General features: G+C 39.6%; 1 protein-coding gene across 1 annotated transcript in view; it reads left to right on the top strand.

Annotated features, from left to right (window-relative positions):
- Positions 1-27851, top strand: part of UQCC1 (ubiquinol-cytochrome c reductase complex assembly factor 1) — a 107286-nt gene that overhangs the window by 28579 nt on the left and 50856 nt on the right. Inside the window, exons 5-6 of the mRNA XM_084888614.1 lie at positions 3450-3522; positions 11740-11797. Coding sequence (XP_084744740.1) covers positions 3450-3522; positions 11740-11797 — 131 coding nt within the window. The remainder of the gene's footprint in view (positions 1-3449; positions 3523-11739; positions 11798-27851) is intronic.

Raw genomic sequence — 27851 nt, 5'->3', positions numbered from 1 at the left:
TTTTTAAATACTGATGTATTCTATTTGTTGATACTTTGTTGAGGACTTTTGTATCTTCATTCATGAAGGCTCTGGGTTTATAGTTTTGGTTTTGCTATCAGAGTACTATTGGTCTCATAGAATGAGCTGGGAAGTGTTCTTTCCTCCTGTTTTCTTGAAGAGTGTGTAGATTTGGTATCATTACTTTAGATTAGGGGTGTCAAACTCAATCAGAGAAGGGGCCAAAATCTAAAATCCAGCCTAAATTGCGGGCCGAATGGTTTACTGAACAGTCATAAACTGACAATGTCATAAACTGACAGCAGAGTGCAGTGATGACAGCGCGGTGCGGGCCACATTGCAAGGCCTGGCGGGCTGGATTTGGCCCACGGGCCTTGTGTTTGACACATGTGCTTTAGATGTTTGGTTGAATCCTGTAGTGAAGTCTGAGCCTCAAGTTTTCTTTGTGGGAAACTTTTTGTGTGTGTTTTCCGTCTCCCCTCCCACCAAATCTAAGTACTTTAGTAGGTACAGGACTATTCATGTTATTTTTATTTTATTTTAGTGAAGCTTTGTTTGGTAGTTTATATCTTTCAAGGAATTTGTTCATTTCATCTAGGTAATCAAATATATTGATCTAAAGTTATTCCTAATATTTCCTTATTATTATATTAATATCTTTAGGATTTGTGATGTCCCCTCTGATTCCTGATGTTGGTAACTTGTATCCTCTCTCTCTCTTTTTTTTTTTTTTCTTTAACAGTCTGACTCAAGTTTTATCAATTTTACTGGTATTTAAGAACCAGCTTTGGCTTCTTTGACTTTCTATATTATTTTTCTGTTTTCAATTTTGTTGATTTCTGCTCTTACTCTTTATTATATCTTTATTTCTGCTTGCTTTTAGTTTTAATTTGCTTGGGCTTTGTTTAATTGTGGGCTTCCAATTCTGATTTACTCCTTATATAGGTATATGGATATCTGCTTGTTAACATATTATTAATGTAAAAAATCATTGACACCTGTAAAGAATTTTTGTGAGTTTATTTGAGCCAGACTGTTGACATATGCCAGGAAGCAGAACCTCAATGAATTGAGATAATGCTCCGGAGAATGGTGGGTTACATTTGTATTATACATTGCAATCAAAGGAGGGACATAGGTGGGCTACATGAAATTCATTGGTGATGGAGTAAGGAGGTGGGATAAAGCAAAGCTGGGATTGGATAAAAAGTGAAATGATGGACACATACTTAGGTGGGTGCAGGAACAATTAACATGATAATGAAGGAAATTTGTGGCATCTGTCCTGGTGCCCACCACATTGGTTGTTCCCCAGGGGCTCCAGGCATTTCAAGGGTATGTTTTCATATCATAGATGCAAAAAGACAGATAGGCTCAGTTAAGGTAAAGGTTGACCTTGTCAGTGAAGATAGGATGTAACTGCCCACCTTACCTGCGTTTAGTTAAAGTTTAATTTCAGACCATCCTTTGGCTACTTAGGTTTCTGAGTTTGCAAGACTGCTATGCAGGCCTCTCCTGAGCTTGTCAGGTCAAATTGCGGCCCCTTTCGTCCACAATGTTCTGTTCCATTTTCCCTTATGTGAGCTTTAGACTAAAAACATTGAAATCATGACAGTCCTCAAATTAGCAAATTAAAAAAATCTTAATCAGAGACATAATCCTTCCTTAATTTATTATGGGTATTTTGGCCATCAAAGACTGCTGTTTTGATTCTAGAGAGTATAGAGAAGATTACGTAGTATTGGATATATAATATATCCTTGGTGACTTTGAACCTTAGTAACATACCTCTACTAAAATTATAAATTGGTTTTTCTTTAGTTGCTATGTCATTTTTAATTTGTGCATATTTTTTAGTTTGTGCATATTTGAGTTTATAATTTCCTATGTCATATTAAGCATAAATAAGCTTTACCCTGGCCGGTATGGCTTAGTTGGTTGGGTACCATCCCATGCACCAAAAGATTGCTGATTCAATATGTGGTCAGGTCACATGCACGAATTGTGGGCTTGATCCCTGGTAGGGGGCATGTAGGAGGTAGCAAGTCCATGTTGTGCTTTCACATTGATGTTTCTCCTCCCTTTTAACTATCTTCTATATATATAAAAGGCTAATATGCAAAGTATCTCCTTGGGAGTTGGACCAAGAGTCCAGAAGTTCGATTGTTTGCTATGACGTGTGCTGACCAGGGGGTGGCGTGGAACAAAGGAAGGCCCCGGCCGGCAGCCGGGGAAGGAAGGCCCCAGCCTGAGATGGAAGGCCCTCATAGGCCCTGATCGCCAGCTAGGCCTAGGGACCCTACCTGTGCACGAATTTTATGCACTGGGCCTCTAGTTCTTAAAAAAAAGTAAATAAGCTGCTATAAGCCTTTTGTTGGTGTGCTAGTTTATTTAATTTATCCTTAAGGAAGTATTTTGAAAATCTCTACATGAGAAATACCTGTTTAGTTAGTACTGAGTTGATCTTCAGACCTACAATTCAATTCTTAAAAGAACTTATCTTTTTATTTTTAGTTTTCATTAAGGCATAATGTACATATAATAAATATACAAATCTTAAGTATATATCTCAGTGAAATAGATTAAAACCACCTGTAAGATCAAAATTTTACGTAAATTCTTAATGCTTTGGAGAATAGTAAAATATCAGTCAGTTCTACTATATTTTATATTCATTAGAAGTTCTTACTTATAAACACAGTCTGTTAATCAGCTAGAGAAATACAGAAAAAAAAATGACCTCTTCTCCAAAGGAAAAAAACACTCATGGAATAGGTAGTTGTGCCTCTGAGGAAAGATTGAAGGATTATGGCTTTTACTTGTTTGTTTAATTGATTTTGGTCAGGAGAATGGGTAATTTTTAAAATATATATATGTATTTTATTGAGTTTTTACAGAGAGGAAGAGAGAGGGATAGAAAGCTAGAAACATCGATGAGAGAGAAACATCAATCAACTGCCTCTTGCACACCCCCCACTGGGGATGTGCCCGCAACCAAGGTACATGCCCTTGACCGGAATCGAACCTAGAACCCTTCAGTCCACAAGCCGAAGCTCTATTCACTGAACCAAACTGGTTTTGGCTGGGTAATTTTTACATAAAGGATTTCTAATGAAAAAGCTAATGTGGCTGATGCTGTACAGTGGTTTAGAGGCTTACATGTGGTGAAATGGGCTTGACTTAAAGGAGAGATTTTATTTAAATATTGGAAAACCTTTTTGACATTTTCATGCTAAAGTCCTAAATGTGCAACTTGTGTGAAGTCTGTATGAATGAGTAGTTTTAGGAGTAGAGATAAGTATCTGTTTGTTTAGCTATTAAATTTCGTAGAGACAAGTTTGCATCCATCCTTCTAGTTAAAGAAATTTAAGGTTCTGTGACTTTTGCCTAAGAGCAGTAGAATATCCACTTGGTCATGTCTTGAGTTTGGTTTTGTTTTCTTTGTCTAGAAGATTAAGATTGCAGCCCTACGAATGTATACTAGCTGTGTGAAGAAAACTGACTTCGAGGAATTCTTTCTAAGTAAGTTGCTGTTTTTGATAGTTCTAAAAAGGAAAACGAATCTACTTTTTATTTTTATCATTATGTTTTAATAGGATTGATTTTTTTAAGTAACTAATGAAATCATTTTTTCTTCACAACATGTGTATTTTTTTCCTTTTAATATAATCAACAAAGATCAGAGAACCCTATAAATAAAACATTTTAACTGTGTGTGTGTGTGTAAATCTAAAAATTTGAATAATACAGAAATTTTTAACCTTTTTCATCTCATGATACACATAAAATAATTACTAAAGTTCTGTAGCAGATCAAAAGACATTTTTTGCTGATCTGACAAAAAAAGATGGGTATAATTTTGATCATTCATACCATGTGTCATTTTTTTGACAATCCAAGGGGAAAGAGGTCAGTGCCCCTGACTAAATAGTCAGGTATCGTATTTTTCTTTTTTTTAGCTGTAATTAATTAATTAGTTAATTATTATTTTTTATTTTTATTGATTTCAGAGAAGAAAGGAGAATAAGAGAGAGAGATAGAAACATCAATGATGAGAGTCATTGATTGGCTGCCTCCGGCATGCTCCCTACTGGGGATCGAGCCCACAACCCGGGTATGTGCTCTTGACCTGAATTGAACCTGGGACCCTTCAGTCCACAGGCTCTATCCACTGAGCAAAACCAGCTAGGGCAGGTATCATATGTTTTAAAAATTCTTTTGGCCCACTGGTTAAAAATCGCTCGTCTAGTTCTTGTTTTACATTCTGGATGTTTTGCTTAACATTTTGAGTCAACTTTTTGCCAATTGGTCCTCTTTTATTTCTAGTTTTTAGTTGTTTTAGTTAACCCAGGATTGTGCCTTATGATCTTTTCTTCTTTCTCTTTAAGGACTATTGGGTCAAAAGGCACATACAGTTTTATTATTTATATCACATTGATAAATTGCTTTCCAAAAGGGTTTTACTGGCTTAGACCACGATTAGCCTTTGATTATATAAAATATCCATTTTGATGTTATAAACTATTATAGTTATAAAGTTAATTGAAGCAGGTACTTGTAAAGTCATTGAGAAAGTTAAGCCATTTCTAGTTACACAAATTTTGGGAGGAAATGTGTACCTAAGCAGATCTATTGTAATAGCCATTATCCTCAAAACAACAAATAGCTAAATATATATATACTATACACACACATGCACACACACACTTGGTATTATTCACAGACAGCAAATACTATATTTGTATATAATTATTTTAATGACAATAAAGCTAGCTGAAACCGGTTTGGCTCAGTGATAGAGCATCGGTCTGCGGACTGAAAGGTCCCGGGTTCGATTCCGGTCAAGGGCATGTACCTTGGTGCGGGCACATCCCCGGTGGGGGGTGTGCAAGAGGCAACTGGTCGATGTTTCTCTCTCATCGATGTTTCTAGCTCTCTATCTCTCTCCCTTCCTCTCTGTAAAAAATCAATAAAATATATTAAAAAAAAACACTAAAGCTAGATGCAGTTTTTAAACAAATATATTTTTATTGATTTCAGAAAGGAAGGAAGAGGGAGAGAGAGATAGAAACATCAATGATGAGAGAGAATCTTTGATTGGCTGCCTCCTGTACATTCCCCCATTGGGAATTGAGCCTGCAATCTGGGCATGTGCCCTGACCAGGAATCGAACTGTGACCTCCTGGTTCATAGGTTGACACTCAACCACTGAGCCATGTTGGCTGGGCACTATTTTATTTTATTTTATTTTATATATTTTTATTGATTTCAGAGAGGAAGGGAAAATAACCTCACAGGGTGATCTGATCTTAAATTCCTAACTGGGCAGGTAGGTCATGGTGGGTAGTCATGCCCAATGCCTAGTGCTTCTTTTGTTTTGTTTTTAAATATATTTTTTATTAATTCCAGAAAGGAAGCAAGAGGGAAAGAGATGAGAGAGAATCATTGATCAGCTGTCTCCTGCACGCCCCCTACTGGGGATTGAGCCTGCAACCTGGGCATGTGCCCTTGACCAGAATTGAACCCAGGACCCTCCAATCCACTGGCCAAAGCTCTATTCACTGAGCCAAAGCAGCGAGGGCTGTTTTGTATGTGTGTGTTTGTGTGTGTGTGTGTGTGTGTGTGTGTGTGTGTGTGTGTTTAAACCAAATGCAAGTTTTGTTTATTTTTACTATTTATATTATAAATTTAAAAATATCATAACAAGTCGTCATCCTGATTTAGTATCCACCTTCCATTTATTAGTTTTTAAAAGAATAGTTTATTGATTTTTAGAGAGAGGGGAACAGAGGAGGGGAGAAAGAGAGAGAGAGAGAGAGAGAGAGGGAAAGAAACATCAGTTGGCTGCTTCCTACACATCCCTAAACCCCTACTGGGGTTGGTGTCTGTAACTGGAACACATACCCTTGACTGGAAATTGAACTGGCAGCCTCCTAGTGTAGTGGTTGCCAATTGGTGGTCCATGAGGTTTGAAAAGTTGGCGACTACTGTCTTAGTGCACAGGATGACACCCAACCAAATGAGCCATACTGGCCGGGCCATTTCTTATTTATTCATAGTAAAGAAAGTAAACTTTCCTGCTTCTTTTAATCTTAATAGTTTCTCATTTAGTCTGCAAGGAAAAATAGTTTCTCAAATAGTTTGAAAGGAAAAAATTCTTTATCTGATGAAGAAACTAAAAATATTAGTAACTGGATTTTTCTTAAGTAGCTTCCTGAATCCATGTGCTTACATATTTTTCATCAGATTTTAAAACCTCATTCTAAGACACCTAATTAATATTTGATTCAATAAATAACTCAAATTTATTATAATTATTTCGAAATGATGTTTACTACTTATCTTTGTCTTAGCCAGTCCTCATTATTGAAAATTCCTGAGTTAATATTAGAATATTGAATAATTAGACATATTTAAGTTCATTTTTATTTTGTTTTCAGAAACAGTTGAAACGATAAAGAGGCTAAGTAATTTGCCCAAAGTTGCATAGTCAAGCCTTGACCCTGTGTCATCTAGTTTAAAATTCAAGCCCTGGCTGGTTTGGCTCAGTGGATAGTGCATCAGCCTGTGGACTGAAGGGTCCCAGGTTTGATTCTGGTCAGGGGCACATGTCTGAGTTGTGGGCTTGTTCCCCAGTGGGGGGCATGCAGGAGGCAATTGGTGATTCTCTTTCATCATTGATATTTCTATTTCTTTCCCTCTCCCTCCCTCTCGGAAATCAATTTTAAAAATATTAAATACCTGCCGAAGCTGGTTTGGCTCAGTGGTAGAGCGTCGGTCTGCGGACTGAAAGGTCCCAAGTTCGATTCCGGTCAAGGGCATGTACATTGGTTGTGGGCACATCCCCGGTAGGGGGTGTGCAAGAGGCAGCTGGTCAATGTTTCTCTCTCATCGACGTTTCTAGCTCTCTATCTCTCTCCCTTCCTCTCTGTAAAAAATCAATAAAATATATTTTAAAAAAATATATTAAATACCTGATATTAAAAAAAAATCTTTTTATATAAAAGCCTTAGCAACCTTATAACTGGAACAACCAGTCGACCAGTTGCTATCATGTGCCACCAGGAGCTTGCTCCCTGGTGGTCAGTGTGCTCCCACAGGGGGAGTGCTGCTCAGCCAGAAGCTGGGCTCACGGCTGGTGAGTGCAGCTGCTGTGGCATTGGGAGCCTCTCCCAACTTCATGGCAGTGCTACCAAGTGGCGGTGGCAGGCACAGCGGGCTGGGATGAGCACGAGTGGTCCAACCCCGGCCCTGGCTTGGGCTCCTCCCTGGCCACCTGCTGTTTGGCACCTGCTACATCCCTCAGGGGATGTCTGACTGCTGGTTTAGGCCCCAACACCCCCTCCAGAGGTCCCAGATTGCTAGAGGCACAGGCCAGGCTGAGGGACCCCACCCCCTGTTCATGAATCCATGCAACAGGCCTCTAGTAATCCTATATAATACAAGGGTAGTATGCAAATTGACCCCAATGGCAGAATAACCAGAACGACCACTGGACCAGTCACTATGAGGCGCACTGACCACCTATTCGTCCTTTTCTCACCTGGCAAGCTCCGATTGCCTGATGGCCACCCGTAGCAGGGGCGGAGTCAGCAAGCTGCAGAAACAGCTGACCTCCTGGTCCCTTCTCCTGGCTGTCAGGCAACAATCACCCAATGGCGAATGGGGAACTGGGTGGCTGGGTGGGGGCAGGGCCAGCTGTGGGCAGCTAGGGAAGATGGCCCTGATCGCAAGACAGGCCTAGAGACCATACCCATGCATGAATTTTGTGCGCCGGGCCTCTAGTAATAAAATAAAATATAGGAGTTTTCCCACTATGTACATTGTTTGTGATCGAATGTAACTGCAAATTAGAAATTGTAATTTATCTAATCTTTTGATATTCTATTATACTTATATAAGAACTGCTTATGAGATGTTCTGTTAGTATAGTAAATTGTTGTTTATAAATATTAAAGTGTGTATTCTCAATGGGCTTTGTCCTAACTTTGTCCATTGAAGTAGTTAACTAGGGAGGCAATATATTTTTCAGTGACACTCACTCTGACTTCAGATTTTCTTTTTAAAAAAATATATTTTATTGATTTTTTAAAGAGAGGAAGAGAGAGGGATAGTTAGAAACATCGATGAGAGAGAAATATCCATCAGCTGCCTCTTGCACACCCCCTACCGGGGATGTGCCCGCAACCAAGGTACATGCCCTTGCCCAGAATCGAACCTGCGACCCTTCAGTCCGCAGGCCGACGCTCTATCCACTGAGCCAAATCGGTTTCAGCTGACTTCAGATTTTCTAAGACTCAATTTGAGAATTGCTTTTTAGAACCATAGAGTATTAATTTGTATTATGCTCCATTGTGGTCCATCTTTGTCATTTGTAGGTAGATTACATTTTAAAATCAAACCAAAGAAATTAAAAACTGTGGCTAGTGAATAATAATAAAAATAAAGCCAATCTGAAAATAACATTTGTAGGCAGATAAAGAATATCTATAAAATAATGAGACTGACTTTTTTTGCATGTTAGGTTCTAAAGAGTAGGCCAGATAGGTTTGGGATAAAAGGAGAAAGAGAGAGAGAGAGAGAGAGAGAGAGAGAGAGAGAGAGAGCGAGAATGAATTACACCTTTCAAGTGGCCATTGGTCCCTTGGATTTTTAGTATTTTAGGGCTTGGCTTTTTAAAGTTCTGAGAGTTTAGTAATTTTTTAAAAGGATAGAGAGCCTCAGGTAGCTTATCAGTGTCATTCTCACTTCAACAAAAGTGAGGCCAGTGCTATTTCAGAAAGATTATAAGAATGGATATTTTACCCGTAGTTTACTTGAAGTAAACAATATGCATATCAGCCTCTTGGACAGGCCTCCAAAAAATGCCAAAGTAGACTCTGTCATCTCAGAGCCACAGTGTTCAAAGATCTTGATCCAGAGAGCTAGATATTGGGGATTCTGACTGGTGAGATACCTTAACAGCCCAGTCAGAATCCCCAATGATCACACCTTCTGTGAGCAGGCAGTGCTTTGCTAACTGGTCTTTTAGAGATCAGTTCGGTTATGAAAAGCACTTTGGATCAGAGATGGCCAATCAGTAAAGTTTGTGTTTAATTCCATATTGCTGTCTGCAAAGTGTTTTATTGTGAGGCCTGAAGAGATAATACTTTCAGGAGAGACTCTTTAATGAATGAGTCAATGATTGAAGTTCATCATTTTTTTTTGACACAGTCTGAAATTAGTTTTTCCAAAGATAATTTAACTTCTAATGTTTAAATGACTCACTGAAAACCAACAATACTGAATATGTATTGAGTATCTATTAAATATAATCATTTTGCTAAACATTTTACAGGGCTTATTTAATCCTTACAAAAATCCTATAAGGTAGGTTCTCTGTTCACCCCATTTTTATAGGGAAGAAAACTGAGGCACTGAGAGGCTACTAGTAAGTAACTTGACTCAGAGTCACATAGCGACTGAAAGGTAGTTAAGGTTTTAAATCAAGCAGCTTGTCCACAGAGCCTGCATTAAAGAACAACTATGTTAATTTTTTAATTTTTTCCAATTTGGTGTCGAGGGAGAAAGTACTAGTCTCAGAAATAATGCACTGAGTGTTTATTGGAGCAAGTGTGATTATGGCAAAAGACTCCACAGCAGGTTTTAACTTTGAAGTGTTTAAACTCATTTCATCGAACTAAAGAATCTGCTGTGTTTTTGTGTTATTCACAGTCAAATATTCAGTTGTCTTATTTTTTAGGGCTTTACACTGTGGGTTTCTGTTTTGACCCTAATGGACACAGGGAGTCAATCATATACCAGCTCTTTTCCCATCCTCAGCCCTGAGCCGACCCCCAGAAAGGAAAACTGTGACCCACGTCCAGCTGCTGGCCTGTCTGTCTGTGCTTTCCAACCCAAGAACTGATTCCCTCTCTGAGAAAATTGGAAAGGCTCCTGAAGGCTGCTGAGAAGCTTTGATCTAAAGGTAGCAATTGAACAGATTGTCCTTTAGAAGCAGCCAAACTTCATTTTCCAGATTGAAAGACAGACTTCCAAGAAAATTTCCCTTTTTAATGTTTTGTTCTAGCATCCAAAAAAGACCCAACTTCAGATCCGGGCTTGAGAGTTTCTCATGGCTATTCTTGTTCTAGGTGGAGGGTGGTTGGCCCACTCTCAGATGGCTTGTGTCTTAATAGCTGTATGGCCAGCCAGGCCAGCCTTCACCTCCCTCCTGCTGAGCTGCAGGAGGAAGTCCACTTGACAGCTGCTGGGCACCTCCCAGTAAGCTCACCAGAATATTTTGGTTGTCACTTTGTGACAGACCTGGACTTAAACCCCAACCCAGCCACTAGTTCATTAATATTGTGGCTGCCCACAAGTTACTTAGCCTTTTTGAGCCCATTTCCTCATCTCTAGAATGAGGATTATAATGCCTCCCTTCAGGGATAAAATGAGGATTAAGTGAGATAAGGTATTGATATGACCAGAAGTGGATCTATGGGCCCTTAGTGAATGTTAGTTTCTGATATTAGTATTCGAGAGAGAGAGAGTTGACAATTAAGACCACAGAATCTGGCATCAAGCAGCTCTGAATTTGATCCCACATGTCTCATTTATTTCATAGCTGTGATGTTGGGCGATTGTCCTGATCCCTCTAATAGTCTGTTTTCTCACCTGTCAAGTGGGGATAATATCAATATCTACTTCATAGGATTGTTGGGAGGACGATTCATTGAGCCAATGAATGTAAAATACCTATTATTAATGTCTGGCACACAGTAAGCCCACAATGAATTATAGCTTTTTATTATTTTTGGTGTGTTAGTATACCTCACAGAGGTCCTGTTCTGTGTTTTCTCTTCTAATAACTCCTATTGGTTATCTAGTACATTGTGTACTTCATTGTTTCTTGAAAGGCAGAAGATTCCACTTATTTCTTGAGTCATTGCTCCATGGGACAGACTCTATCCTCTGGTTCTCTTTTACTTTATCCTCTTGCTTCAGCTTTTATCCCGATCATGTAATAGGGAGAGTACATTCAATGAGGGACCCCCTCATCCAGTCAGAGGCATTTCTTAGAGATCTGAAAATTGAGAGGCTTGGATGCCTGAGCACTGACCTGATTTTTGGGATCTTAAACCCAGAAGTCCTGCCAAGTTTTATCATTCCTGGAGGTGATGAACAGCCTTTTGTTAGAAATGGTCTGATTTCTTATTCAGCTACAACTTCCTAGATCCCATTTCTTTCTCCTGATAATTTATTTCAGGTGAATCATACTGGGTAACCCTTAAGGAAAGGAGACTAGAAGAACTTAAGACTTCTCAGTGGGGCTCAAGTGAAAAAAGCCTATGCTTCAGTGGAATAGACAAGGTGTTATCTGCCTAGTTTTCCAGGAGAATTTGAGAACAGGAAGGAAAAATAGCAGAATTACATGCAAGTTGGAAGGAACCATCAAAATCGTTTAGGCTACTTAGTATACAAAGTGAGAAAACTGAGGTTCTGAGAAGAGAATTGATTTGCCGAAGACTGAACTGCAAGGTGATAACAGGGATAGAAGGCTGGTTGTCTCACTACATTCAATGCTCTTTCAACTTATGGTCTTGCCCTGTGGTTTCCCTGGCCTACTCTGATAGTATAATCAGAAAGTACTATAACTGCCATATATTTTAGTTGAACAAATTCCTACCAGTATTTAAAATGTAGTCAGTATTTCTCTGCTGGAACCATATATATTTATACTTTATTGTTATTTTCTAGGGTGTCAGATGCCTGATACATTCAATTCATGGTTTCTTATAACTCTTCTTCATGTCTGGTAAGTGAGCAATTTAAGTGAAGTTGCCAAATATGTTTTCTTTAAATGCTGCTGATTTGTAACTTATAGCCTCCACCAGGGCTGATTATATGAAATGGCAGTTGGTTCAGACATTAAAAACTGTTCTTTCATTTTAATAGTAATTGGTGTCTTGAAGAACATTTTTATTAAAGGTCAAAGCATAGTTCCAGAAAGAAGCTAATATTTTCAGGATTTTCTCAAAGACCATCTAAGCCAGTGAACAATTTTATCAGTATCTCTAAGAGACTCTATGAGCTTAGATGGAAAGTTCTTTCCCTTGGCTGTTTTAGGAAAGTTCACATTTACGTAAAAGTGGTTTGAATTGTGAGAATCCGTGGTCATTTTCATTGCTGGTCATCAGAAACCTATAACAAATTATAGCACTGACATTTACGCCTGTACCTCTAAAATGTGCATACAGGTTAGATTCATGCCAGGTTTGTTGCATGTAAAAATATTTAACACCTTAAACAGTATATTTTTTCTTCAGCTGCAAAATAAGTAGCCAAAAAAAATTAATTTTTCATCTAATGTTACACAGTATTAAAGGTCAGAAGGATATAGGAGAGACATTGAAGTGGGGGCTGGGGAATGTATTTATTGAACTGCCAGGTCTTGGGAAAGTAAATTCTGGAGAACTAAGTTTACTACTTTGACCATAGTGAGTATCTGAGGAACATGGGGAATGGTTGCCCTGTCAAAAGGACCCTTGTTTGAGACTCCCTTCAGCTGAGCTTTGCATCACAGAACTGACTACTATATAAAGACTTTTTGGTTTTGATCACCTCTGAAATATTTCTTCTTCTGAACTCAGTCACTGAGATTGGCTAAGGGACCTAAAGTAGCAGTTCATTTTATGTTGTTATTTTTTTAAGCTGGTAGTTTATTGCATGCACACTGTCCTGGGAAATTTGTTGGAAACAAGCAATAGTTCTAAGAAGCTTACAGTCTAGTGAGGGAGATAAGACATGTACAGAGGCCAGTTGTAAATTAATGGCTAAGTTCTATAATAAATCTGAGTATGTAGTGCTTATGGGATCACAGAGGAAGCCACAACTATCAAAACCTTTACTAGTTCTACCTGTTTTTTCTGAAATATACCATGTCTTTTAAATCAGGCAGCTGAGAAGGCAAATTACCTTCTGTCTGAATGGTGAAGGTTAGGAAAAGCTTCAGGGAGGGAAGTTGGATATAATGAGAGAAAAACTACTTTTTCAAGAGGGACTGCAGAGGAGGCACTGTGAATTACTCACTGGAAAAGTGGGAGGATTGAGAGGCTAGGCTGTTCCCAGAGGAGCTCAAAGATAATATTCAGAGGCTGTATGAAAGACTCTTTATTGCCCATATAGTTAGAGGTATCAGAGTGTTAGAGGGAGTGGATGGCAAAATAAAATATATAATCCCTGTGACCACATCCCAAGGTCAATACCTGACTAATAGCAGCTGGGAGAACCTTGAAACTACTTGCAGTTCTTTTAAGTTGACCACCATTTCCAAACATGTCTGCTGAGTCTTCCTTGCGAGGTTGGTTTAATTTCTTAGAGCAGTGGGGAGTACCACCACCAGTTAAGTGGGAGGAGGGAGGCTGTCTGCTTCAAATCTCCCCTTGATTCCCCCTCCACCCTGCCTCCCTTAGCTCTCATGATCTGTAAGCTTTGGTGGGATGAATCAGTAGCTTTTCAGTTTGAACCAGCAAACTCTGGTTGAGGACCTACTGTGTGATAAGGATTGTGGTGTATTGGAGAGAAGGATATGACATGGTGTGCACCTTTCAGGAAACTTAGTCTAGTGGAAAACAGATGTCTAGTACAATTGCGTGTAATGGATGACAGTGAAACAGGTGATGTGCCCAAGGTAACAGCAGGCATTATGCAAGCACAAGGAGGTGTGACTAAATCCAGATTTGGTGGTGGTGGTGGGGAGGTGAGGGCTGTTGGATAAAGAATGGCTCTGGCATCTAGCTGATTTGGCTTAGTGGATAGAGCACTGGCCTGCGGACCAAAGGGTCCTGGGTTTTATTCTGGTTAAGGGCATGTATCTCCGTTGTAGACTCCTCCCTGGCCTGTGCCCTGGTCAGGGCACATGTAGGAGGCAACAGCCAATCAATGTGTTTCTTTCACATCAATATTCCTCTGTCTTTCCCTCTCTCTTCCACTCTCTCTAAAAATCAATGGAAAAATATCTTCGGTGAGGATTTAAAAAGAAAAAAAGGAGAGTGGCTCTGTGGTAGAAGTGACATTTGAGATGCACCATGAAGGGTGAGGAGAATTTCTGTCAGAGAAGAGGTGGCATTTTAGGTTGAGGGGATCTCAAAAGCAAAACACAGATCGTAGATAAGAACTTGGAAAGTGAAATAAGCCAGACACAAAAAGAAAATATTGTATCATTCCACTTCTGTGAAATACCTAGAATAAACTAATTCATAGAAACAGAAAGTAGATTAGAGGTTATCAGGGGCTGAGAGGAGAAAGGAATTAGGAGTTACTCTTTTTTTTTTTTTTAATAGATATTTTATTGATTTTTTACAGAGAGGAAGGGAGAGATATAGAGAGTTAGAAACGTCGATGAGAGAGAAACATGGACCAGCTGCCTCTTGCACACCCCCTACTGGGAATGTGCCTGCAACCCAGGTACATGCCCTTGATCGGAATCGAACCTGGGACCTTTCAGTCCACAGACCGATGCTCTATCCACTGAGCCAAACCGGTTTCGGCAGGATTACTCTTTAATGGTAAGGAATTGTTTGATGTGATGATAAGTTTTAAAAACGGTGGTGATGGTTGGGTAACATTGTTGTAATTAATGCCACTAAACTGTACATTTCAAATGGCTAAAATGGCAAAATTTATTAGGAGGATTAATGGATTCACCCCAAGTCTGTGGAGAAGCTGTGTTCTTCTATCCCTTTTCTATTAGCCTGAAGCTCCAAGGGGGATAATCAAGGGATAGCCAAATCCAACATTACAAGCTCAGTGGACTTGCTAGAGATATATGGGCATTGAAATGCCTCCTGTAGCCGAGACCAGTTTGGCTCAATGGATAGAGCGTTGGCTTGGGGACTAAAGGGTCCCGGGTTCGATTCCGGTCAAGGGCATGTACCTTGGTTGCGGGCATATCCCCAGTAGGGGGTGTGCAGGAGGCAGCTGATCGATGACTCTCTCTCTTCGATGTTTCTCACTCTCTCTCTCTCTCCTTTCCTCTCTGTACAAAATCAATAAAATATATATTTTTAAAAATGCCTCCTGTAGATGGTAGTGTGGGAGAGGTGGTGAAGCTTAGAAAGCAATCATTAAAGTAGCAAGAACCCCCCCCCTCCAAATCTCCCACTCCCCACCCCCCACACACAAAACAAAAACCCAAATCACTTAATAACCAGAATACCCTGGTTCCCAAGTGTGGTGGCTCCCTGCTGGCTCTTAGAACAGGGGCAGGATTTCTCACTTTGTTTTTGCTGAACAGGATTAGTATTGACTATAGCTGCTGAAAACGTGCTGAGAGAGGTTGCTATCTGGGCTATCCAGTATCCCCACAAGGACTAGATACAAACAGGCCTCCTCCTCTGTTCCTGTCTTGGTCAGTGGCATTATGATCCATTCAGGTGCCCATACCAGAAACCTGGGAGTCCTCCTTGACTTTCCCCTCACTCCCATCATCTGGTTAGTCACCAGTCACCAATTCAAACTTTAAAAAATATATATATTTATGGTTCAGATTATTACAGTTGTTGCTCTTTTCCCTCCACATAGTTCCCCTCAACCCGGTTCCCACTCCACCCCATGCCCTTACCTTCATCCATAGGTGTAAGATTTTTTGCAGTCTCTTCCTGCACCCTCCATACCCTCTTCCCCCTGAGAATTGTCAGTCCACTCCCTTTCTATACCCCTGATTTTATTATATTCACCAGTTTATTCTGTTCATCAGATTTTTTATTCACTTGATTTTTAGATTCACTTGTTGATAGATATGTATTTGTTGTAACTTTGTTGTTCATAATTTTTATCTTTTCCTTTTTCTTCTTCTTCCTCTTCTTAAAGAATACACTACGGTATTTCATATAATGCTAGTTTGATGGTGATGAACTCCTTTAGCTTGTCTGTGAAGCTCTTTAACATAAATTTATAAAATTATAGCATTTATTCTGTAATTGCAACTACTGTATGCAGCAGATTTGTTTTTTTGCCCTCACAGGTAGTTTAGAAGAGAGACAATAAACAAATCATTAATAAAATACAACTGGGATAGGTGCTATGAGACGAAATGATAGGGCTCTGTGGGAGTAGAGGGGTACATAATTTAGTTGGGGGTGTGGGTCAGTCAGGGAGGGCTTCACTGAAGAGATGACTGGACCTCATCACTGAATGATGACTAGAAGTTAGCAAGTCAAAGAGTAGATGAAAAAGCATTCCAGACAGAGAAACCTAGTGGTTTTCAGTCTTTTTACCAATAGAGTTGTGTGTGTGTGTTTTAAGTGAAGTTTTGTTTTGTTTTTTACTTTAAAAAAAAATCTTTATTGTTCAGATTATTACAGTTGTTTCATCTTTTACACACACCCCCCCTCCCCATACCTTCCCTTCACCTGGTCCCCATTCCACCCTCTGCCCTTACCTCCCCTTCCTCCCCCCCATTGTCCTCATCCATAGGTATATGATTTTTGACCAGTTTCAGACACCCCTTTCCCCCTGAGAATTATCAATCCCCTCCCATTCTATGCCCCTGATTCTACTATATTCACCAGTTTATTCTGTTCCTCAGATTTTTAATTCACTTGACTTTTAGATTCACTTGTTGATAGATACGTATTTGTTGTTCATAATTTTTATCTTTACTTTTTCTTCTTTTTCCTCTTTTTAAAGAACACCTTTTTGCATTTCATATAATACTGGTTTGGTGGTGATGTACTCCTTTAACTTTTTCTGATCCCTGAAGCTTTTTATCTGCCCTTCAATTCTGAATGATAACTTTGCTGGGTAGAGTAAGCTTGGTTGTAGGTTCTTGCTATTTATCACTTTGAATATTTCTTGCCACTCCTATCTGGCCTTCATAGTTTCTGTTGAGAAATCAGCTGATAATCATATGGGTGCTCCCTTGTAGCTAACTATTTTTCTCTTGCTGCTTGTAAGATTCTCTTTGTCTTTTGCTCTTGGCATTTTAATTATGATGTGTCTTGGTGTGGTCCTTTTTGGATTTCTTTTGTTTGGGGTTCTGTGCATTTCCTGGACTTGGAAATCTATTTCTTTAACCAGGTGGAGGAAGTTTTTGGTCATTATTTCTTCATATACATATATATATTATTGATTTTTTATAGAGAGGAAGAGGGAGGGATAGAGAGTCAGAAACATTGATCAGCTGCCTCCTGCACATCCCCCACTAGGGATGTGCCTGCAACCAAGGTACGTGCCCTTGACCGGAATCGAACCCAGGACCCTTCAGTCCGCAGGCCAACGCTCTATCTACTGAGCCAAACCGGTTTTGGTGGTCATTATTTCTTCAAATAGTTTTTCAGTGTCTTGCTTTCTCTCTTCTTCTGGCACTCCCATAATTCTGATGTTGGTACGCTTGCAGTTGTCCCAGAGACTTCTTACACTATCTTCAACTTTCTGGATTTTCTTCTCTTCTTGCTTTTCTGGAAGAGTGTTCTTTGCTTCTTTGTATTCCAAATCTTTGACTTGATTCTTGCGTTCTTCTAGTCTGCTGTTGGGTCTCTGTATAATATTTTTTATTTCAGTCAGTATATGTTTAATTTCTAGTTGGTTTAATTTCTTTTTCATATTCTTGAGGGACTCGTTAAATTTATCGGCCTTTTCTAGGAAATTCTTGAAAAACCTTATAACGGGGGGGGGGGGGGGGGGAGGGGTGTTGAAAGAGACTGAACATAAACTGTGCATCTAATGGATGAGGACAGTGGGGGGTGGGGAAAGGGCAGAGGGTGGTGGGGTGGGAACCTGGTGGAGGGGAGCAATGGAAGGGGGGAAAATGAGGAACATTTGTAATAATATGAACAATAAAGATTTATTAAAAATAAATAAAAAGATTGAAAAGGAAGTAAAAAAAACCCAACCAAACAAAAAACCTTATAACCATGATTTTGAACTCTATATTCAGTCTTTTGTTCTCCTCCATTTCTTTTGTTTTAGATCTCCTTCCTTTTCTCGGCATTTTCGCTGCTTATGCAAAAGCAGCTGTGTGGAGCCTGGGCGGCTTTGTAGAATGTGCAGGGTGGGGCCTCAGGGTGGGGTGGGGCCTCAGGACGTCATTAGGCTGGGGGGTGGCAAACAGCGATCTCTGCCTTTGAGTGTTTCCAAGTCCCCGCGCTTCAGTGCAGTAGTGATTGCTGCGCGCACCTCTGCAAAAAAGTCCCCCTCACTTTCGGACCCTATGGCCGACAGACCAGCTTCTCCCTGTAGGCATCTGGGTCCCCCGTGTGACCCCAGAAACTGGATTTCAAAGTGATCGGGAGCTTGTTCCCTTCTGGTTGAAAAAAGCTGTGCGCACAGTTGCCCTCCACCAGCCCAATTTCGAATGCCTCCGTGCCTAGGCTTTTCAGCTTTTCAGCGCTTGTGTTCCTTTCTCTTTCAGCCAGCTTTTCTGTGGTTCTGGGTGATAGATGTTTTGTCTTTTAGTTGTAGTTTTGAAATTGTGTGAGGCGGCAAATTAGTTGCTCACCTACGCTGCCATATTGGTTTTCCCTTAAGTGAAGTTTTATGCCCAGCCACAATGTTTGAATAGATCAAAGAATTCGAGTTAAAGAAGTGGGAATGATCTGCTCACTGCAGGTCTTTACAACATGCCCAGTGATAAGGGACCCTTACATAGCTCGATGGAAACTCAAAACACAGTTTGAAAACCAGAAACCTAGCCCTGGCCAGTGTTCCTCAGAGGTTTGAACGTTGCCCTGCTCACCCAAGTGTTGCAGGTTCGATTTTTGGTCAAGGGCATGTTCCTGGGTTGCAGGTTCAATCTGACCCCCTTTGGGTGCATGTGGGAGGCAACCAATCTATGTCTCTCTCACATCAATGTTTTTCTCTCTTTTTTCCTCCCTCCCACTCTCTCTGAAAATCAGTGGGAGAATATCCTTGGGTGAGGATTAGCAAAAAACAACAACCCCAAAACAAAACAAAACAAAACAAAACAAAACAAAACAAAAAACCCTACACACCACAGATCTAGTCCAAATACTCCATTTTACAAATGAGAAGACAATTTGGGAAATTTTAAGGGATTTGTCTCAGTCCTCATTACCAGTAATGAAAGATCCAAACTCAAATCCAAATCTATGTGAACTGCTTCTTCTGCCCGCTGCTTCCTGCTGGAGTGACCCTTTCAGTGGCCATGGGGACGATGAGGGTTTGTTTCTTCCTCTGAATAAGAACAGCATAGCATTGACCATTCACTACATAAAATTGTGTTTCTTGGCACTTACTGTCTGTGTCCTGGGCGAGGCAACAAGTAAACCTGAAAATAGTATAGGGTGATAAGTGCATTCAGCAGACATACAGATCTTATGGGAACACAGGGGAAAGGGGCTTCCATGGGATGGTCAAGGAAAGCAGTTACATTGGCCTCTGGGGACTAGAACCAGAGAACATGTGTCTTAAGGAGTTGTTATTAAGAGGAGAAGAAGTAATTTTAAACTATTTTTTAAGATGTTTCAAGTGAAAAAAAATGGATGAGAGGATGATTACTACAGGATGGGGGGGGGGGCATTTTGTTATTTTTTTATTTTAAGATGGGGAAACACTGAAATGTTTTTATAAGCCTAGAGGAAGAAACCTTTGGGAAAAAAGAGAAGTGAAGTGTGGGGGTGGGAAGGGGTTGGAAAACAGTTTCAATCCAGCCAGAGAACAGCCTGGCAGACACTCCTGGCCTTTGCAAGAGGGCTCTTTAAAACCATCACTGCAGTTTTGATGTAGCTGTAGGGCTTTCAAGCTCATGCTGGATTCCAGGAGCTCCAGACCTGCTATATATGGTGAGCCCTGGCCATGTGCACACCTTTTCCTCCCTCCTGCCTGCGGCCAGAGTCGCTCGGTTCAAACACTCACACGTAGCTTTTAGCACAAACCAAAGGCCTGTGCAGCATCATTTTACTAACATTGCATAACCTACGAACACTGGTACCTGCTACCCATAAGCTTGTTCTTTATAGTGGGTTTGACAGGCAGGCCTTAGGCCAGGTGTAGCTCTTGGAGTAGGCCCACTGTCAGGTGAGATGGCTCCAGGAAGTGCCTCACCCCACTTGTCTGTTTGCCCACAGACGGTCCCTGTGGCCTCTATGCTCCCCACATAAAGATTAGGCTTCGTGGAGAGGGAGTTTAGGAAACCAGGTGGAGATGGCCATGTACACAGCCCCGGGAAAGAGTCTCTGTGCCAGCTCACAAATAAATAAACTCATTCATTAGCACATGGCTGAGGCTTGAGTGTGGCCATGTAGGCTCTGCTTTCTTGGCCTTAGGTGGTGGCAGAGTACAGGAAACGAACTACACGAAAGTCCCCTTTGGGATTCCTTCGTAACAGCCAGAGTGACAAACCTGCCTGAGTGCCCACTGGTCTCTATTTAATTCCAATCAAATCTGCTCTGAGCAGCTCATAAACTACCATGAGGGAAAAACAAGGCCAAAACACAACTGGCATTGTCAGAGGCCCAAACAGAGCAAGTGAGACAGGATGCTCTGAGCTGCCAGTACATGGCAGGAGGTCAGCCTCAGGAATAACAAGAATTCTTTTCTCCCAGATTTAGGCAGAGAGGAGGAAAGTATGGCTAGGAAAGTCTCATTTCTTTGAACTCTGCAGGCAGTGTTGTCTTCCTCCTTGTTTGATCCAGCGGGAAAGGGGGTCCTGGACCTGTGCTGTCACAGAACGGGGAAACAGCCGATGCTGACACTGTGCTGGGAGATACTGTGGCTTTGGGGGGGAGAGGGGGTAGGGAAGCTAAGACTTTATTCCAACTCCTCTCTTCACCACTGTGCAACCTTGTTAGAGCATCCGTTTTGTCTTCTCTGAAATGAGGCACTTATACTAGACAGGTGGTTAGGTAGATTGAAAGATACAGTGAATGCAAAAGCATCTTACAGTGACAAGTCTCATATTAGAGCAGTGTTTTTCAACCTTTTTTGGGCAAAGGCACACTTGTTTCATGAAAAAAATCACGAGGCACACCACCATTAGAAAATGTTAAAAAATTTAACTCTGTGCCTATATTGACTATATATAAAGTAATTCTCTTGAATAGGAATCAAATAAACACAAAGAAAGTATTTTATAATTACTTTATTATGAAATATTAAGTAAACAAAATAGTGAAAAATTATAAAATTCTTGTCTTGTCTGCACCTACGGCACACCAGGCAACAACACTATATTAGAGAACTTGATAAGTTATTTGCGACAAGGCAGAATTTACATCTTAGCCCTTTATATTTTGATTTTCCTGATTAGTGAGTCTTTCTTCCCTTTTCTCATCTCTGTGCTTGCCTTTTAGAGATATTAGGGAGAGATTAGAGTAGGGCTTGAACACTCCTTTTTTTCTTTACTTTGCTAGCTGGATTATTTGCTTTCCTTATATGTAAAAGAGATCAGTATTATTTATGAGCCACTGGAATCACTGAGAGGGAGGGATAGTAATGTGAAGCTTAAAACCTCAATAATAAATTTTAGGTTTAAGAACATTATCAATCTTGGAAGGGCAACTGGAATTGTTCTTAGACAGAGAATAATAGTTCATGCACAGATTAAATCTATACTCAGAGTAGGTGCTTAGTAAATACTTGATAACTGAATGACAAAGTTAATTAATGCAATAATTCCTTTAAATGATCAGATTGTCCTTCTATTTTGTTTTGTTCTTTAAATACGTTTTTGTTTATTTCAGAGAGAGGGAGGGAGGGAGGGAGGGATAGAAACATCCATCATGAGAGAGTATCATTGATAAGCTGCCTCCTGCATGCCACCATGCCATACCAGCTGAACTCTTACTGTTTTTAAACTTTCAGTCTTTTATTATTTTAATATACTTCTTCCAGATATTCAGTTTTCATTTTAAAATATTTTTTGTTGTCCTATCTAGCTGGCATGGCTCAGTGGTTGAGCATCAACCTATGAACTAGGGGATCATGGTTCGATTCTTGGTCAGGGCATATGTCTGGGTTGTGGGCTCGATCCCCAGTGTGGGGCATGCAGGAGGCCGCTGATCAATGATTCTCTCTCTCATCATTGATGTTTCTATCTCTCTTTCCTTCTCTCTCTCTTACTCTCTGAAATCAATAAAATATATTTTAAAAATATTTTTGTTGTCCTAATCTAGATTGTCTCTTTTTAAAAATATTTTTATAAATAGACCATATTTTTAGAGCAGTTTTAGGTTCACAGCAAAACTGAACAGACGATTGCCCCTTTTAAAAGTTTGTTTAGCATTCTCAAGGGCAATTTTTATTATATTTTAACATGAAAGTTCTCCCTTCCTCCTTTTCCTCCCAGAACAGCTCTGAAATTTTGAAATTGAACAGTAGCAAAATGTTATTTGACGTCTCAACATTTAATTAAACATTTATTATGAGAAATGTATCCATGATGTGAATTGGAGTAGAGCTGTTCTCTTCTTTTCTTTAAATCTAGTTCTTTTCTTTAAATCCAGTTATAAAGTAGTTTACTTAATGAATCAAACATTATTGTTGTTTAGTCAGAGCCTGCGACAAGTTTTGTTTTGCAGTGGATACCAGGAGCGATCATCAAATCCTTTTTTGTTTTTATTTACCATTTTGAATTTGTTTCATTTTCTTTTCACTTTCTAAACATACTTTAACATTTTCTGGGTGATTCCTGATAACTTCTACTGGTTTTTGGCAGGCTGTCTTCTTTGAATTGCACTGGGTAGGTTTACCTTCAGTGTATTAATAGTACAACCTGAGTTGTACTATTTTTTGGGTCTGTTTTAAATAAATTTTTCTTTTTTTCCTTTTAGGCTGCCAGGAGTTACTTTTTGTTGTTGTAATTATGCTTGTCTCAAGTTAGCCAGTCTTTTTTCCCCTTCCGATATGCTATTTCTAATGTGATGCTAGTTCTTAAACTTAAATCACTGCCCTTGTGAGGATTAAATGAAAAACAGAGTAAATGGAATCTGAAGGGTTTCTTCTAGTTATTAAATGAAGCAGAAAAACGGTAAAGCTCTGGGATCAGATGATCAGGATTTAGATCTCCTTATATTTAAAAGTATATATTATTTTATTTATTTATTTAATACAATATATTTTATTGATTTTTTACCGAGAGGAAGAGAGGGATAAAGAGTTAGAAACATTGATGAGAGAGAAATATCGATCAGCTGCCTCTTGCACACCCCCTACTGGGGATGTGCCCGCAACCAAGGTACATGCCCTTGACCGGAATTGAATCCGGGAGCTTTCAGTGCACAGGCCGATGCTCTATCCACTGAGCCAAACTGGTTTTGGCTCTCCTTTGATACTTACTAAGCTTGTAACTCTGGGCAAGTTACTTTTCTAAGACTCAGTTTCCTCATCTGTAAGATGGAGACAAGAAGAATACCAGCATTGTAGAGTTGTTATAAGGATTAAATGAAATAATGCTTCTCTGTCACAGCAAAATGCCTGGTGCATAATTGCATTAGCTGTTAATTATAGCACTTGTTTATTTTTGCTATTAAGGATTTTTTTCTTTCTATTTTTTAGTCATTTTTAGAATAGGGAAAATTGCCAGATAAGTTGAATTCAGCCTAGATCAGATGTTACCCTAACAATTGCTAAGTCAATTAGTGGAAATCTATTATCTCTGGGATCTAAAAAACAGTTTCACTGGGGTAACTGGTATTTGTGGTTGAAACAGAGATAGAGTTGAGATTTCTTTACCTACATCTTTTTGTAGAAGATAAAGTATTTTCTCAACATAAGAACAATTTGTAGAAAGGCTATCACTATGAGAAATGGGGGAAAAGGAGGCTACCATTTATATAAAAAGAATATATATTCATATAAGTTGGTGGGTTATATGTGGAAGGATTCCTTAAGAAACTACTGACTATGGTTGCCTTAGGGAGAGGAACAGGGAGGATGGCTGGGTGATGTGGGCAGGAAGGAGACTTAGTTTCTGTTACCATGTGCAAGAATTACCTATTCACAGCAGTTAATGAAGAAAGAAAGGAGCCCTAGTTGGTTTGGTTCACTAGATAGGTGTCGGCCTGGGTACTGAATGGTCCCAGGTTTGATTCCAGTCAAGGGTATGTACGTTGGTTGCAGGCACATCCCCAGTAGTGGGTGTGCAGAAGGCAGCTGATGGATGCTTCTCTCTCTCTCATTAATGTTTCTAACTCTCTATCCCTCTCCCTTCCTCTCTGTAAAAGATCAATAAAGTATAAAGAAAGGAAGGAAGAAAGGAAGAAAGAAAAAAGAATAGACTGAATGTGAAAGAAAGAAAGAAAGAAAGAAAGAAAGAAAGAAAGAAAGAAAGAAAGAAAGAGAGAAAGAAAAGAAAAGAAAAGAATGGACAATGTGTAAGCTATAAGGTCAGGTGACCTAAGAATTGACCTTTGGCTGCTTGGTCTGGACATTCCAGGCATCTGACTGTCTTAATTTGTGGGCCCAGCCTTGTGCTGTGCTTTTTCCTTGAAGAGGAAAACATAGAAGTTCTTCACAACAGGAGTACATTCTGTCCTTAACTACCTAGAGAATTTGATTCACAAACTCAGGGAAAAAAATTAGTTTAGCTTTTAATTAGCTGAATATGGTGCTGGTAAATGGACAGCCCTGTGGATTATTAGAATCTTATTTTCCTCGTTGAACTGATGGGAATACTCATTAGACTTCCTATTGATGAGAAGACTGATTCTTTGTTTTGAATTTACATGTGATGAAATTTGCCATAGAGCTTTATATTTGAAAGTGTTTTACATCAATTAAGTTTCAAATTATATGTGAAAGTGTTTTATATCTATGGAACTAATCAGGTACAATGTTTATGGAATAATTTGAATTTGCCCTCCTTTCATTTAGCAAGCTTGAATCCATACTGTGTTTTCTAAACTGTTAGTATCAGCAAAAATAGGTATAGGTTATAACAAATTTTGCTGGTTGTTTAGCTCTTAAAAGGCAGATGCACATGTGAGCTTATATTTCTGGATCAGACTGTTCTGAATACCATAGTTCTGTTCAAGTAAGCATAAATTTGTCATTTTTCCAGCTCTGGTGATATTAATGTCAGTGCCAGGGTGCTAATGTTATACTCCTTCTTCCTGGCTCTCCATTGTCTACTGAGTAAAGTCCAGACTTTTTTAGTATGGCATTTCAAAGCCTTTTATGACCTTGCTGGCACATTTTTCTGTTTCCTATACCTGCCCTACCACAAAAGCATTGTTCCTTTACATGTGTTGAGCTCTTCCATTGCTCTGCTCATAATGTTCCATCTGCTGGAAATTCTCTTTATTTATTTTTTGTGTCTTCCTATCCAACTTTGGCTCATCTTTCCAAGTCCCAGGTATAATGTTCTATATTCCATGAAGCTTTCTCTGATCCCACTCAGCCAAAAGTATACTTACAACATTCTCTTTTAGGACTATTTGTGTATATGGTGGATTTTGTCTCCCCGGGGAGACTAACTGCTCTCTGGAGGGTTGGGCTTTTTTTAGCCATCACTCTGGCCATATGTATTCCCTCACACAGTAGGAACTCAGTTTATGTTCATTGAGTGAATTGTCCGTGAGCAATCTTGAAAGTGTCTTTGATTTGCTTGACCTTTCCTTCCCAGATAACCATTTGAGCCTATCTATTATCTGTAACAAACAACTCTGAAACAAAACAAAACAAAACATTTCACCGCATGTTAATATAGTTAGTAAGTTTATGGTCTGAGAAAATCCGTGCCTTTTAAACCTCAGAGGGCAGGTGTATTAACAAACTACAGAATTTTCAAATAAATGAAGAATTCCATTACCTCACTATTGCTGTTGATGAATTGGCCTCTGACGACACTCAAGCATCAAAACACACAGCTCTTTTTAGGTGAGAGGCTGACATGAGTGATTTGATTAGCTTTAAGAAAAAAATCTTATGAAAAGGACTGAACTTTCCCCAGTTTGTTTCTGCCTTGGAATATGCCCTATATCATACAAAGTGGCCAAATCTTTTTCCGTGACTTGTTTTTATTGTCACAGTGTTATTTCTTAAGCACAAACTGCGTTCAGAGGTGCAACTTTAGAACTATAGCATCAGCAATTCCCAAGGTTGGAAGGGACATTAAAGATCAGGTAGTCACATGGCTGAGTTCTCACAAAATATGTCTTCACTCTTCAAAAGTCAGTAGTTCTCTATTTTTTGAGGTTATTCATTCCATCATTTGAATATTTAGAAATTCCCTGTTAGAAAGTTTTGCTTTTAATATTCAATGCTGAGTAATTATTTCTCTTTCTGTGAACCTCTCATTGCTTCTGATTCTAACTCTTACGCAGTCTAATTTCTGTTCTACAATATTTAAGACAACCCTCCTGTTTTTTCCAGGTTAAATATCTTCTGATCTTTATCTTTTCCTTTTGTCTCTTAAAAATATAATGTTCAGCCCTAGCTGGTTTGCTCAGTGGATCGAGCATCTGCCTGTGGACTGAAGGCTCCCAGGTTTGATTCCGGTCAGGGGCACATACCTGGGTTGCAGGCTCGATCCCCAGTAGGGGGCCTGCAGAAGTCAGCTGATTAATGATTCTCTCTCATCATTGATGTTTCTAACTCTTTCTTCCTCTTCCTCTCTGAAATTAATAAAATTATTATATTAAATATATATATGTAATGTTTAAAACTATGGACAGTATTCCTATTAGAATCTAATCTGTGCTGAATAGGAAATCTTACTTTATGCATTGAAGATCCTATATTTCGCCGAAGCTGCTTTGGCTCAGTGGTAGAGTGTTGGTCTACAGACTGAAAGGTCCCAGGTTTGATTCCGGGCAAGGGCATGTACATTGGTTGCGGGCACATCCCCGGTAGGGGGTGTGCAAGAGGCAGCTGGTCGATGTTTCTCTCTCATCCATGTTTCTAGCTCTCTATCTCTCTCCCTTCCTCTCTGTAAAAAACCAATAAAATATATTATAAAAAAAAAGAAGATCCTATATTTCTGTTACTGTATCTAAAATTGCATTAATTTGGGGAGCAACTTCTTCTTCCTCTTGATTCCCTTAAAACATATACTGTTAATTAAGCCTGAAAGACTTTTTCACACATAGGTAGGCATGAGTCGCCTATTCTGTACCTTTACAATTGTTTGCTGTTGTTGTTTTTGTTAATCCTCACCTGAGGATATTTTTTCCATGGATTTTTAGAGAGTGGAAAGGTGGGGGGGAGAGACAGAGAGAGAGAGAGAGAGAGAGGAAGGAAGGAAGGAAGGAAGGAAGGAAGGAAGGAAGGAAGGAAGGAAGGTAGGAAGGTAGTCACATGGCTGAGTTCTCACAAAATATGTCTTCACTCTTCAAAAGTCAGTAGTTCACATGGCTGAGTTCTCACAAAATATGTCTTCACTCTTCAAAAGTCAGTAGTTCTCTATTTTTTGAGGTTATTCATTCCATCATTTGAATATTTAGAAACTTAGAGGGGAGGGGAGGGGAGGGGAGGGGAGGGGAGGGGAGAGGAGAGGAGAGGGAGACACTAATTGATAGCTTCCCGTAGGCGTCCCAACTGGGGCCAGGGTTTGAACCTGCAGCCCAGACATGTGCCCTTGACCAGGAATCATATCTGCAATTCTTTGCTGTGTGGGCCAGTGCTCTAACCACTGAAAATCACTGGCCAGGGCTACAGTTGTTCTTTTAGGCCGAGATTCAGGACCTTAGCTTTATTCTTGTTCAAATTCATTCTGTTAGATTCAGCTAGTTGAAACAGCTTGTTGAAGTATTTTTGGTTCATGCTTGGGTCATCCAGCATATTTGTCTTTCTGCCCAGCTTCTTGTCATCTCTAAATTTGATAAGTATGTTTTCTTTTCTCCATCTTAGTTACTAAAAGAAATGTTGAAGCAGACAGGATGGGATCATTCCATTGTGCCAGGCTATTGCTG

Source organism: Pipistrellus hanaki (assembly GCF_964339955.1).
Source record: "Pipistrellus hanaki genome assembly, chromosome: 6".
In the NCBI taxonomy this organism is placed as follows: domain Eukaryota; kingdom Metazoa; phylum Chordata; class Mammalia; order Chiroptera; family Vespertilionidae; genus Pipistrellus; species Pipistrellus hanaki.
The sequence above is the reverse complement of the archived record's forward strand: the minus strand, read 5'-3'. Positions and strand labels throughout refer to the sequence as shown.